This window comes from Pelodiscus sinensis, chromosome 21, assembly GCF_049634645.1.
Source record: "Pelodiscus sinensis isolate JC-2024 chromosome 21, ASM4963464v1, whole genome shotgun sequence".
Classification (NCBI taxonomy): domain Eukaryota; kingdom Metazoa; phylum Chordata; order Testudines; family Trionychidae; genus Pelodiscus; species Pelodiscus sinensis.
The window spans coordinates 14,881,775-14,895,629 of NC_134731.1; the positions used below are offsets into that span (position 1 = coordinate 14,881,775).

At 51.8% G+C, this 13,855-nt stretch overlaps 1 protein-coding gene across 1 annotated transcript; it reads right to left on the reverse strand.

Moving 5' to 3' along the window:
- Positions 1 to 245: 245 nt before the first annotated feature.
- GAS2L2 (growth arrest specific 2 like 2) lies at positions 246 to 11,627 on the reverse strand. Its single transcript, XM_075904926.1, has 6 exons — positions 10,255 to 11,627; positions 9,004 to 9,242; positions 8,066 to 8,173; positions 5,840 to 5,936; positions 4,389 to 4,689; positions 246 to 2,939 (listed from the first exon to the last, which is right to left on the reverse strand). The coding sequence occupies exons 1-6, from the start codon at positions 10,667 to 10,669 to the stop codon at positions 1,064 to 1,066; spliced, it is 3,036 nt and encodes a 1,011-aa protein (XP_075761041.1). The 5' UTR covers positions 10,670 to 11,627; the 3' UTR covers positions 246 to 1,063.
- Positions 11,628 to 13,855: the final 2,228 nt, after the last annotated feature.

Below are 13,855 nucleotides of genomic sequence, written 5' to 3' on the forward strand. Positions count from 1 at the left end.
AACTTTTTCTAAAGGTCTATACTTGTCCCACAAGTGCACTTGGAATTCCCACTGGGATTGACCCAGGGATTTAGGACAATGTGCCTTCCTCTTGTGCATGTCACCTGAGGAACTCAATGTGCTTTACAAATATTCATTAAGCTTCTTGGTGTATTAGGAGGCAAGCCTTATTAGTCCCATTTTACAGCTGGGGAAACTGAGGCAGAGAGGAATTTTAATTATTTGAACCCAGTTAGGCCTGCTCTTTCTTCTCTCTCTGCATGGGGTAAATTGGCCTCTGTAGTTGCAATTTATGTGCCAAATTCTTCTCCCAATTCCACAGGTACAGCATTCCTGGATATCCACCAGATTAACTGAGAAGGGAATTTGGAAGTACATTGTCAAAGAAAAAGATGACAATGGATTTGGTATGAGTCTCCACACCAAAGGGATAAGGAGAAAATGATTATACCTATCATCTGCATCTCCCCCTGCTGATAGTATTCGCGCACTAAAATATCTATCTTCTGATATTCTATCTGCTGATAAAAAAACCATGGCTTTCATTGTACCACGCCATTAGATCTTTTCTTAGATTAGCCTTTTTCACTCTTGGCTCTAAGTTCTGTTCTTAGTTCCAGCCCTGGGACCGAGTTTTCAAAAGACGCCTCATCCCAAATTGCAGGCTCAATTTTTCACCTAAAAACGTTAGTGCATGTTCAAAAACCAGGAGCGAGCCCAAAATTGTACCGGCAGTTTTTGAGGGTCAGAGCAAAGCCCCTTTGAAAATCTGCCTCTTAGAGTCTTTTCCTTCTTAAAGGAAATGTCTGATTTCTATGACCCAAATGAGGAAGTTACTTCTTGGAGCCACTCAACTGAGAACTTGGGCGAACTTCAGCTCATAGATGGCTTCATCCCCAACGTTATCTGTTCACTGGCTTCTCACCATTTGGACTAGAGTCCCAGCCCTGTTTCTCTGGTTGGGCTGGAGGAGACCTTGGTTTACTGTAGAAAAGACAGAGCTGTAGACACTGTCTTTTCTCCCTGATCACTGGAAGGCACAATTGGCACCAGCAGCAAGACCTCAGACCCAGGATTCTTCATCCTCCTCTGAAAGCCACACTTTGGCCTCTGCCTGGGGGGAGCCACTGTGCTCCACAAGCCAACCCTCTTCCTCAGGCGCTGCATGTCCTGTGCTGTTCTGCCGCGTGCTGGCCAGGCCGTCCTGACTTGGCTGGGTCTTACGCTTTGTGCTGTGGGCCTTCTCCTGGCCTTTGGCTCTGGCCGCTCTCCGTGCCTGCCTATAGGTCACCGGAGTGGGGATTCTGGATGGCCGTTTTTCAGGTCTGTTGTCCCTGCGTGGGCGGATTTTGGGGCGTAGCTTTAGCTTGAAGATGGATGGCACCCGTTCAGGCTTCTTCAGGGACCTTTTGGGCTTACCTTGAGGCAATCTGGACTTCTCCAAGCCACCTGCAGAGGCTGGAGAATTGATAGATGCCTTGGGGCCATCCGAGGCTGCCTGAGACGTTTTGCTATTTCTGTTGACCGCAGCTGACCCTGCGCGGCTTGTGGGAGATGGCTGTTTCCTTGACCTGTTGCCTTTGGTTTCTATGGACACCTTCTCCTTGAACGAAATTCCTTCTGACTCCAGAAGCTTCTTTTCCTCTTGGTTTCCGTTCACCAGAGGCAAACTTAACTGAGAGGAAACCCTCACCACCCGCGTGGGAGGGATCTTGGTGATCCAGTCCTCCGCGTCCACCCGGTGGAGTGCCTTGTGCCCCTGGGAGAGTTTGTCCATCACGTTGCCATAGCGGAATCCAGCGGGGGGCCATTGTGCCTCTCCGCTAGGGACATAGACACCGCTCCGAGGCACGCCCTTGCCATACGGCACGCTCTGCCTGGCACTTCGGGAAGAGAGGGCGGGCGTGGAGGATCTCGGCTCACTAACGTCCCTGGCTGCGGTGATGCGCCCTGTGCTGCAGTCCAGGGCACAGTCACCCATTTGGTTTCCCCCAGGCTGGTGGCTTTCATCCGAGTCAGCCTCTAGAACCTTTATGTTGGATAAGATCTCATCTTCTAGGCTCTTGTACAGGGCCTGCTCCTGGGCCCGGTTGATGGGCAGAGGTGTATACACACGTTCCCTCTCTTCTGTGCAGTCAGCTGGGTCTCCACCACTCCTGCTGCTATTGGAGTTCCCTGACTCTTCCCCCGGCACCAGTGTGGCCTTTGGCTCCTTGTCCTTGCTGGCTGGATCTGGCTGTTCGAGTCTGTCTTTTGGGCCAGTGGGAAGGTTGGGGGTTAATGTCTTTGGCTGGACAGCCCCCCTGCCTTGTATGTGCCCCTCTGAGCCACGCGTGGCCTGGGAGGTCGCTGTGCTCTTTGGAAAAGCTGGAACTTCTGCCGTCGCGCCGGCTCCCCACCCATTTCGGAGCTGGGGCTCCTCCTGGCAGCGCTGAGCAGGGGTTGGGGACTTGCGGAATGCGGGGCTGGCTCGGATTGGGATCTTAGTGCTACTTTCCGGGCCCTTGTGTTTCACTGGGGATTTCATTGGGCTGGAAGGACGGACCATCCCAGGAAAGGGTTTGACCCCTGATTCCTGTGACCTGTGGGCCTGTGGAAAGGGTTTGACTCCATACGGGGCACTCCGGGGTGGCAGAGCGGAGCTGTCCTGTGGCCCTGTCATCTGAGGCCTGGAGTCTGCACACTTGGTTTGCAGAAGCCTGGCTGGATCCTTCTGATTGATCCCGGGGCCTCTACTAGTCTGTCTCCCTCTCTGGGGCTCCAGAAGGGCTTCTGAGGCGCTGGAGCCACCCTCTTCACTTCCCGTCAGCTGCAATGTCCGGGAGGACGCAGACACGTGCAGCGTCTCCCTCCCGCTGCGGGCAGAGTTCTGTTCAGAAGCGGGTCTTTCCTCAGCAAGCAGCTGCCTCCGTGCGGGAGTGGCAGACCGCTGTGCTGCCCTGTAATGAGACAAAGCCCCCACCCGGAGTGTCAGTCACCTCTCGGCCTGGGCAGGCGGCTGTCTGCCCTGCTCTGGGCAGGAAGCAGGCACAGCGCTAACAAGAGGGATGAGGGCATGTACAACCCTCAGGGGCAGCTTTCAAACACAGGTTGCAGCCATGTGCCCTGTGACGGGCTGACAGCTGGCACGAAGGCCAGTGCAGGCTAACTCTGGAAGGTGCTGACACGCAGCAACACAGGAGCCCGTCATGTCATCAACTGCACAACAATACACCGGCCTGGGGGGTTGAACTAATTACATTTTGTGACTGCTGAGAGCAAGGGGCTAAGAGCAGAGCCTGAAATCAGAGCTAGCCCAGGCAGACGTCCCAGGCCTCTCTATCCCCCCTTTCAACACCGGGAGATCACACAGACTGCCAAGAATTGTCCTACATCTGGAAACAGCCTTTCATGTACCTCCTCCAGTTCCGACGCTTGTCCTATGGCTCTGCCAGTGCCCCTCAGTCCTGACCTGTAGCTTCCTCCCCCCCCAATATTCCAGTCCTGGGGCCTCACTTGGGCAGAAACACTCTCGCCATTGAATGACTCCCTTTGGCTGATCTTGAGATGACCCTGATGAGCACTGAAAAGGGCCAGGGCAAACTATGCTCAAGCTTACATAAGAACATAAGAAGGGCCATACTGATCAGACTAAAGGTCCATTTAGCCCAGTGTCCTGTCTTCCAATGGTGACCGATGCCAGATGCCCCAGAGGGAGTGAATGGAATAGGAAATCATCACATGATCCCTCCCTTTATCCATTCCCAGCCTCTGACAAACAGAGGCCAGGGACACCATTCCTACCCATTCGTGCTCATAAGTATTGATGGACCTGTCCTCCATGAATTTGTCTAGTTCTTTTTTGAACCCTGTTAAAGTCCTGGCCTTCACAACCTCCTCTGGCAAGGAGTTCCACAGGTTGACTGTGCACTGCGTGAAGAAAAGCTTCCTTTTGTTTGTTTTAAACCTGCTGCCTATTCCGTTCATTTGGGGACTGCTAGTTCTTAGGTTTTGGGGACAAGCAAATAACTTTTCTTTATTCACTTCCCACACCAGTAGACCTTTATTATATTCCCCCTTTAGTCTCCTCTTTTCTAAGCTAAAAAGCCCCAGTCTTTTTCATCTCTTCATATGGGACTCGTTCCAAACCCCTCATCATTTTTGTTGCTCTTTTCTGAACCTTTTCCATGCCCAGCTTGACATGGGTCCTTTGAGGTGGGAACAAAACAAAAATGATGCAGAGACTGGAAGGCACAAAAGAGGCCGGGTTAGCACTAAAATGCACCGTTCCCTGTGTCCAATGCCAGCTGCTCTTCTGCGTCAGGGACTATACCGATTGCTCAGCACAGCATCTTTGGAGTCATCCGGGAAACCAAGCCCCAAACCTGTCTCAACCTTCTTTTCATTACCTGCCTGAAGGGATCTTCCGGGGCTTTGACTGCTCCCGAGGGAGCCTGAGCCCGGAATCCTTCCTGGTGGCACTCTCTGGCGATGAGGACGAATGAAGCTTCCAGCTGGGATTGAGGCTTGGTGGTGTGTAGGTCCTCCACTCCACCGGGGGCAGCGGGCTTTGAGACCGGCTTACAATCATGGTGGGATGGGGCTTCTTTGGATTGTCTGTCCTGGGCGTCGGGCAGACCTTGATCTCGTGCTGCACCTGGATTGCCGTGAGTCTTTGCGGGCTCGTCAGCTTTACCAGCTGCTTGTGGGCTGTGAAGAGATTCAGGGACTCAGGATCTCTGGTGACCACATTCCCTTGGATTAATTTCTGGAAGCAGCTGTACTGGTGTGCCAGACCTAAGCCGGGCCAGATACTAGTGCCAACCACTTTCTGGTCAACTGTGAATGTTCTAATTCATCAGACCTATGTCCACACTGGCAGTTTCTTGCACAAGAACATCTTGCTCAAGAGTTCTTGTGCAAGAATTCTTGCACGAGATAACGTCCATACAGCCATGTGCTTTTGCGCAAGAGCATCCATGGCAGTGTGGACACAATCTTGTGCAAGAAATCTCTGATAGCCATTTTAGCCATAGGGCTTTCTTGCACAAGTAACCCCTGCCATGTGTCCACACTGCCCTCTTGTGCAAGAGAACTTACACTTGTTAGAAAAGAGCATAGCTCTTGTGCAAGAAGCCCTCTCTTCCCACACTTTACTGTAAATCTTCTTGCACAAGAGCAAGCGGGCAGTGTGGATGCTCTGCAGAAGAACGGCTGTTCTTGTGCAAGAACCCACCAGTGTAGACATAGCTAGGGAGACTGGGTTGGACCAGGTTGTATTTGAACCAAGCTAATCCCTTGTGACTACTCAAGAGGGACTGGAAATCTGGCACTGGGGTACATAGAGGCATTGAACATGTGCCTTTTACCTCTAGGAATAATTTACTCAGGTGGAATAACCCGAGATCACATTGGCCTACGACATTTCTACCGTCCAGGTCCTGAAATGCAGGGAGCTCAGATCTCGCATTGTTCTCCCCCCTAAGTGGTTTCCTGAGGCATTGTAAACCTTGTGAAATACATAAAACAAATCCACTCGTCCCAAAGGGCAGTTCCTATGCCCAGCCCTGGGCAGGACGGCTGCGGTTCTTTCTCTTCAGAAGTGCTGACCTGCCCTCTAGTGGCGCTATGTGAGAATAATGGCTTCCCTGTCTATGCTTCTTTGCTGTTCTTCCCTGCAAAGCCGCCCCCCTCCCACCAAGACTCTACTGCTGAGGACCCGGAGCCTGATGTGGCATGGGAGACACCCCTCCCCAGATTCCAACCTCAGCCAAGCAGAAGGGTCACTCTCCCACATCATGCAGACACCCACGGCTGCACGCATGCAACCCACCGACGGACGCAGCCCGAGGAGACTTACACAGCGAGGTGCATCGGCAAGGATCATGCTTATCCAGATAATGCTCCAGTGTGTCCCAGCCCCCTCCAACCCGGACCATCACGTGATTTCGGAGGATCTGAAATGAACAGAACACCCACATGAGCAAAGAGACTCATCTGGGAATGTCACATCCTGGGCTAGAAATGAGCAAAAGCTCAACCACTAGATGGCACATTTTCCAGTGAGGCATATACAGTATTTCACACACATACAGGAGGGCATGCACACGTACTTACATGCACACATATATGTGATGCCTATTAGAATAATTCCAGGTGCTCTAGCAGCACACTGTGGTTTTCATGGTCATCGGTGAGGAGAGAACCGGATCTTTGGCCCCCAAAACAGCCTTTAGCACTTGAATGAAAGAGAACCTCCTATTCCCTGTGTGCCAGCGACCAGAGAACATCCTCAAACAGACGTAAGGCCAGGTTTCCCAGTGAGACCAGGGCCAGAGCTTGGCGCCCCAGGTTTTCCAAAAAGCCCACTGCGTTACTACAACACAGCCAGTGCGCACTCAGTGTGTTGAGCTTTTCTGGAAACCCAGCACTACAGACTGACCCTGATTGGTGCAGGATCTCCTACTCGTCTACTGACGTCATTGCTCTTCTCATCTCAGCTCCAAGCCACGCCTGCAAACCTGTGCACATATTTGGTTGGCATGCCTGCCTATGTGTGCACACCTGTCCATGCCTATGTCTGCCTGCATGTGTGCACACACGTGCAGGACCACTCTTACCCAGCTACATGAGGACGGTGTGTAAAAAACCCATGGAGTCCAAAGGGGATTTGAGGACACAGCTGAATAGGAAGGGATGGAGGACCTGCTGCCCAGAGCACAGTAGCAAGTGACTCCTGCTGTGGAAAACACACACACACAACACAATACAGAGCTTACTACCACCCCGTCTTACTCCAGCAGGATGCCTCAGGGACAAGTGGTTATTCAGTTAATTGAAAGGTGTCTGTGCAGGTCAGGCCAGGATGGCAGGAGAGGGGTTTGAGGACCTAATGTTGGTCACCATTGCAAAGGGAAGAAAAGCTGAGGACCTTCTCCCAGGACAGTTAACGAAGGGGCCAAGAGACCTGAATAGAAAACGGGGTATGGAGAAAGGGACGGACGACCCTACGTGGGGCTCATGTTTTCCCCACAGTGAACGTCACGTGGGTGAAAGGCACCAGACTGGTAGTGCTGGCAACACCACGGTTGGCTTCTCTCCCATAACCCCATCCCGCTCTGACCTGGAGAGTGAACGTCTAGGGAGAAAAGGCACCTCCCTCGCCAAGGTCCAGCCAGTCCAACCAACAGGCCAGCTGGAGGGGGTGGGGGTTCGAGCCCTATCGCCCCGGGGAGCGAACTGACTCTTTTCACCAAGTGACATCGGAGAAAACTCAGCCTGCCGTCCCCATTGACCTGTTCTGTCCTCATTAGTGTGACGACAGAGCCTCTTACCACCCCTCACTGACATTCTCCACCAACACCCCTACTCGCGTAGGGTATGTCTACACTACCCCGCTAGTTCGAACTAGGAGGGTAATGTATGCATACCGCACTTGCTAATGAAGCCCGGGATTTGAATTTCCCAGGCTTCATTATTATAAGCGGGGAGCCGCCATTTTTAAATCCCCGCTGCTTCGAACCCCGTGCAGCGCGGCTACACGGGGCTCGAACTAGGTAGTTCGGACTAGGGTCCTATTCCGAACTACCGTTACTCCTCGTGAAACAAGGTGTACCGGTAGTTCGGAATAGGCACCCTAGTCCGAACTACCTAGTTCGAGCCCCGTGTAGCCGCGCTGCACGGGGTTCGAAGCAGCGGGGATTTAAAAATGGCGGCTCCCCGCTTATGCTAATGAAGCCCGGGAAATTCAAATCCCGGGCTTCATTAGCAAGTGCGGTATGCATACATTACCCTCCTAGTTCGAACTAGGAGGGTAGTGTAGACATACCCTGAATGTGTTGCTAACTGTCCACGGCTCAGTCACTCTGACTCTCCATATCGGCTCATGCTGTCTGTTGGGATGGGACCAGGCACAACGAGGGGTGACGGACCCACGTCTGCAGAACCCCACCCCAAAGACACAACACCCTGGCACCAGATGGTAACATCAGCACAGATGTCCCTCCTACTTCTGGAGTAGATTAGAAGTTCCTGGCATCACACAGCATAACAACAGCATCTGGAGAGCACACCTGCCTGGACTTACCCTGACAAAAATGAGGGCGTTGGAATCGCCCACGCGGTATTTCCCTTCAGATACCTTCATCATGGAGAACTGGACTGGGCACGTGCACCGGCTCACCAGGTGATGGACCTGCAGAATCCAAGGTAAACCATTCATGATCATCGTGAGGAAAATGCGACTCCCTGTGCATCCTGGATACCACTGCAGCTTTGAGGAGTGGGGTGCTAAGCCGCTTGGGCCCATTCTCTGTCCGAAAGAGGGAGTCCCAGTCAAGGGTTCTCCAGATCCCATGAGCACCCCGCAACCCTGTAAACACACACTGGCACTCCCACAAGAAACAATTTCTGTTGCTGTCTTCCTGCCGGTCACATGACTGGCTCTGGCTGTATCTGCCCCTAGCTCTGGCTGTATCTGGGAATTGGAACTACAGAAGCCTCCACAAACATGAAAAAACCCAACAACGGGGGTGGAATTAACTGGACATTTTTTGTACCGCTAACAAGATTCAGTTCAGGATCACAGAGCGCTTGATGTGACGAGCCAGGAAGTTTAAGCCACGCTAGTTTGGGCCTTCACAGTCCTAACTGGGGCCACTACTGGCTGAAGAGATCGGTTCCCTATGCACTATTCCATTCAGGAATTTGACCTTTAAAGCCCAGTTACTGCCACAAACCACAAGTGTCTAGCCTGCTGGAGACAGGCGCGCAACTCCTGTTAACTCTGTTGGGTTTTAAATACGCACGTATCCAGTGTGGAGACTTAAGAGTCTCTCACCTACAGGTAGCACCTTCCTGCCTGAAAGGTCCCAACATAGACTGTATATAGCAGAACATCCCCCACCTTGAGACAGGCCCCCTGGTCAGGTCCTCCTGAAGTTCATTCCTGGGCTGACAAACATCCAGGAATTCTGACCCCCGCCCCCAAGGGCGATGGGTTACAGTGTCCCAACCTCCCCTTACCATCTGATCCAGGTTCTTGAAGTCACAGGGCGTCCTCTGGGGCTTCAGAAGTGGGGTATCCTCAGGGGGGAGGGCCATCTCCTCTCGGATCTCCTCCTCGATCTCCTCCTCCATTTGGATCAGGGTGGGAGCGCTCATCCCGAAGCGAGAGGCCCGGCGGGCCACCTCCAGCAGGCACAGCACAAAGTTCTTCTCATTTTTCCTCAGCACCAGGTCCTCCGTCTCAAACATCAGCACCTCTTAGGCCGAGCACACCAGCGGCACGTGGGCGGGAGGAGAGGCAGAACGGAGAGAAGGAGTCAGAGGTAATGGAGGCAGCACCGCTGCTGTCTCGGGCGGGTGGGGATTCTCCCACCCAGGCAGCACATATGCAGTTAGGTGTGTCTAATTACTAGGGTGCGTCTACACAGCACAGTCATTTCAAAATAACAATGCGAGTGTCTACCCAGCAATTCCGTTATTTCAAATAATGGGCGGTTTATTTCAAAATCTGTAAACCTCATTCCACAAGGAATAACACCTATTCCCAAATAGCTATTTTGGAATAGCGGTAGTGTGGACGCTCCACTGATGCTATTTCAAAATAGCTCCTCCCCAGGGCTATTCAATTACTCCCCAATGCCTCCTGGGGCTCCACATCGAGGTAGCACGTCCACATTAGGGGAGCCTGCCTCGGACTCATTTTGAGGCTCGTGTAGACGTGCTATTTCGATGTAAGCTATTTCTGAGTATTTCTTCCAGAATAGCTTATTTCGAATTACGCGTGCTGTGTAGACGTACCCTTGGTGATGGATCTTTGTCCCAAAGACTGTCTGGTGGAGGCAGAGCTAAGCAAGGCCTGATGAGGTGAGACAATGTGAGTGTGAGTTGGCCTGACCACCACCGTTCTGCGGAGAGCGGACTGTCCAGACAGGAGTCCAGAGATCCAGATTGCTTCTGGGAGTTTAGGCGGGAGTACGAAGGACTAGACACAGTGGGACTGTTCGGGGGGGGGGGGAGGCTAGAAAGGTACATGCCTTGCACGCATTGCATTCCAGAGCTCAGGCCCGTGAAATGGGCTAGTGCCAACAAGGGCACTGAGCACAAAGAGGTTCCGGCGCATGACTAAGGTCCTAGGCACCAAAGCAAGACACATAAAAAATGAGAAGAAAACGAAATGCCCTGGGAGAGGAGACAGGAAAGGGTACTAGGAATAAAGAGAAATGAAAGGAATTGAAAGAAACTGGAGAGAAGGGTCAGAACCCCCTTTACCTTTAATATCCATCTCCTTCCTGCACCACTGGATGAAGTTAGACACGTTGTCCCGGGCCTGGAAGGTTCCTGGTTGGGCAGAGTCATTACAGATCACCCTGTATCTGGGCAGCTGAAGCTTGTGGGCCAGGCCTGGATAGTCCTGAGCGAACTCTCTGGCCACGTGGGTGATATTGTTGGCATGGTAGCACAGCACGGAGCCCGTCTCCAGCACCTCCAGGAGGGAGCCCACGTGGATGTCCAAGTCATAAAGTTCCTTGAGCCACTCAGCCAGGTCCTCCTTCATGGCATAGAGGTACTGCTCGCTGGACTTGTAGGGCCGGATGCTCTGCGCTGTGGCCCCCTGAATCCCCGCCATCTTGCTATGAGACGTGGGGCTCATGGGAGACAGAGAAGGGGCATCCAAGACTTCCATGCAGGTGCAGTCCAAATCTTGGTCCGGTTCCAGACTTACCAGGTGTGGCGAGTTTCCACTTCTCCGCCACCAGAGCAGGTTCTCATGGGCCTGCCCTCGGGGCCTGCATCTCCACGGCTCTCACCAAATTGCAACATGCAATGGACGCTCCAGAGCTAGGCTGGAAAAGTCACAGTTTCCCTCCCTTCCTGAGTGGCGGCAAGTTCACCGGTGACAAAGCTCCACTCGGTCCCTTAGTCATCGCAAAGTCGTTGCAATCCCACAGATTCCTTAGGGGACAGCAAGTTCCTTCGTCCATCCCACACGCAGACACTCAGCACCTCCGAAGTGTGACCCCCCCTCAGTCCCTCGGCTGGAAGGTGCTGTCCTCACGCCTCATTCCTGCGCCAGAGCCATCGCTGCCCCAGCCTCCTGGAGGAACCCGCCTGCAGCAGCTCCCACTCCACATTCCTATGCTGGGAACTGAACTCTGCCTCTTTCTTCAGCAAAGAACTGGGGCTGTCCCCCTGCACCCAGAGCTCCCACCCCCTTGGGACTCTCAGAAACCCCTCTACCTCTCCTAGTGTGGCTGCGTGGAGCCTGGATCACTGTCAAAGGGAAATCACCGCTCCGGACAGCCTAGGGTTTTGTTTCCTTCCTTAAGTGCTGTTCTCTTCTCCTTGGTGACAGAGACTTGCTACAAACACTCCCCATTAACCCTTTCGGCTGCTGTTTTCTCTCTGCTTTCCCAGCAAAACTGACTCCTTTTTTTTTTTTTAATCTGTAGTGACTGATAAGATGTCTGTCTCCTACACTGCACAGAGGCGCTTGCAGGATGTTAGCTGAGAGTGGTTACGTCTAGGCTGCAAGCCTCTTTCGAAAGAGGCTTTTTCGAAAGATACTTTCAAAAAAGCCTCTATCAAAAAAGAGCATCTAGCCTACAACCAGTACTTTTGAAAAAGCAAGCCGCTTTTTTGAAAGAGAGCACCCAGGCAGTCTGGATGCGTTCTTTCGAAAAAGCAGTTGGCATTACATAGCGCCTTTTTTTAAAAGAGCGCTTTCGAAAAAAAGACGTTCTTCCTTGTAAAACGAGGATTACTGCGGTCGAAAAAACTGCCATGTTCTTCCAATTTAATTTCGAAAGAACTCGGCGGCAGTCTAGACACAAGGGAAGTTTTTTCGAAAAAAGGCCAATTATTTTGAAAAAAAAAATCCTGTAGTATAGACACACCCAGTCTCAGAGAGAGATCTTGGATTCAGTGTGGAGAGTTCTCTAAAAACATCCCCTCAGTGTGCAGCGGCAGTCAAACAAGCAAACAGAATGGTGGGAATCATTTAAAAAGGGACAGAGAATAAGGCAAAGAATAGCTTATTGCCTCAGTATAAAGAGAGATTAAAAATACTGAGAAAAGAGGAGACTAAGTGGGGATATAACAGAGGTCTATAAAGTCATGACAGATTTGGAGAAAGTGAAGAAGGAAAAGTTATTCACTTGTTCCCATAACATAAGAACTAGGGGGTCACCAAATGAACTTAATAGATAGCAGATTTTAAACAAACAAAACAAAGCTTTTCTGCATGCAATGCAAAGTAAACCTGTGGAACTCCTTTCCAGAGGATGTTGTGAAAACCAGGACTTTCACAGAGTTCAAAAAAGAGCTAGATCAATTCATGGAGGTTAGGTCCATCAATACTTATTAGCCAGGATGGGTAGGAATGGTTCCCCAGCCTCTGTTTGTCAGAGGCTGGAAATGGGTGACAGGAGAGGGATCACTTGATGATTCCCTGATCTGTTCACTCCCTCCGGGGTACCTGGCATTGGTCACTGTTGGCAGACAGGACACTGACCTAGATGGACCTTTGGTCTGACCCAATATGGCCGTTCTGATGTTCTGAACACTTGTCCCAAACAAGAAGGCTTTATAATCCAAATCTGAATTTCCCCAAAGTCTGGGAGCATTTGGGTCTGGAGCATTCATTTGGGACCAGCTGATTAGCAATCTGACATGACTCAGCACCAGGCTTTCTCCACAGATCGCAAAGCACTCACTCCCTTCCCATCCCATGCCCCTCTGTGCAGAACTGTCAGTCAGTCGCATCATTCCCATTTTACAGATTGGCAAACTGAGGCACCATGCAGGGGGAAGCGGCTGGGCCACAGTCATACAGTGAGTCAGTGACCGAATCCCAGACATCCCAGTATCCTGCTCAGAAAGCTCAACTCACCAGGCCGAATTCCCGGAATCCTGCTGTGACAGACCGGGCCGTGTCTGGACACAGCTAAGGGTGTCTGCTCAGGGCAAATTGCTCAAATCTGGTGCTCCTTACAGCCCCCAGACTGGTGACCTCTCCAAACAGGCCACAAACCAGTCTCACAGAGCGCTTCAGCAGCCTGCCTGAAGCCTCACGAGCAAAACCCCTCCGACACCCCAGCAATATCCGTGCCCCAGATGGCCCCGGGCCTCATACACCGGTGAGGGGTCTTAGCACCCAATCCCACCTACCCCGAACAAGTTCTGTCCGGTCCCAAGAAACCAGCCACAGATCCCTGGTCAATTTACCCTTTGGACCTTACCCACGAATCACGCTGGGCCAATCCTTTAGCATCTAACATCTAAAGGTTTATTATCACAAGAAAGAAAAGCATGAGAGTAAGGTTGTTAAAGGATAGTACGTTACATGCACCGAATCTCCCAGTCCTCGATGCAGGCTCTAGCAGAGATGTTACAGCTACTGGTTTAAAAGTTCTTGTTGAGCATCCTAGGATCAGGATGGGTTCACAGGTCTTCCGGGCTTTTCGATCCCTGCATTGCTGCCTCTGGGATGAAGTGCTGAGCTCAGAACAAAATGGAGACCACCACAAGGCCTATTTATTCCTCCTTCCTGGTCTCTTCTTGGCTATAGCAGGTCACCTGGTCCACCTTATTCCTGTGTTTCCTGCTGGTAGGCCTTAGGTATGAGTCACCACTCATTCTTTAGGTGTGTCCTTGGCCCATTGAGTGCCATTGTCCCACAGGGCCTTGCTGATTAGCATGTCCATAGGCCGGGCTCTGCCCAATGCTCAACCACATGCAGAGAAATATTCAGTCTCCACACAGATTACAGATTCCTAACTACACACACAGACATCACACAATCACACAAATAGCGTACACAGGATCAGCAGACAGCAAGCTTCTATTCAACATCCCACATGGCCCCCTTTTA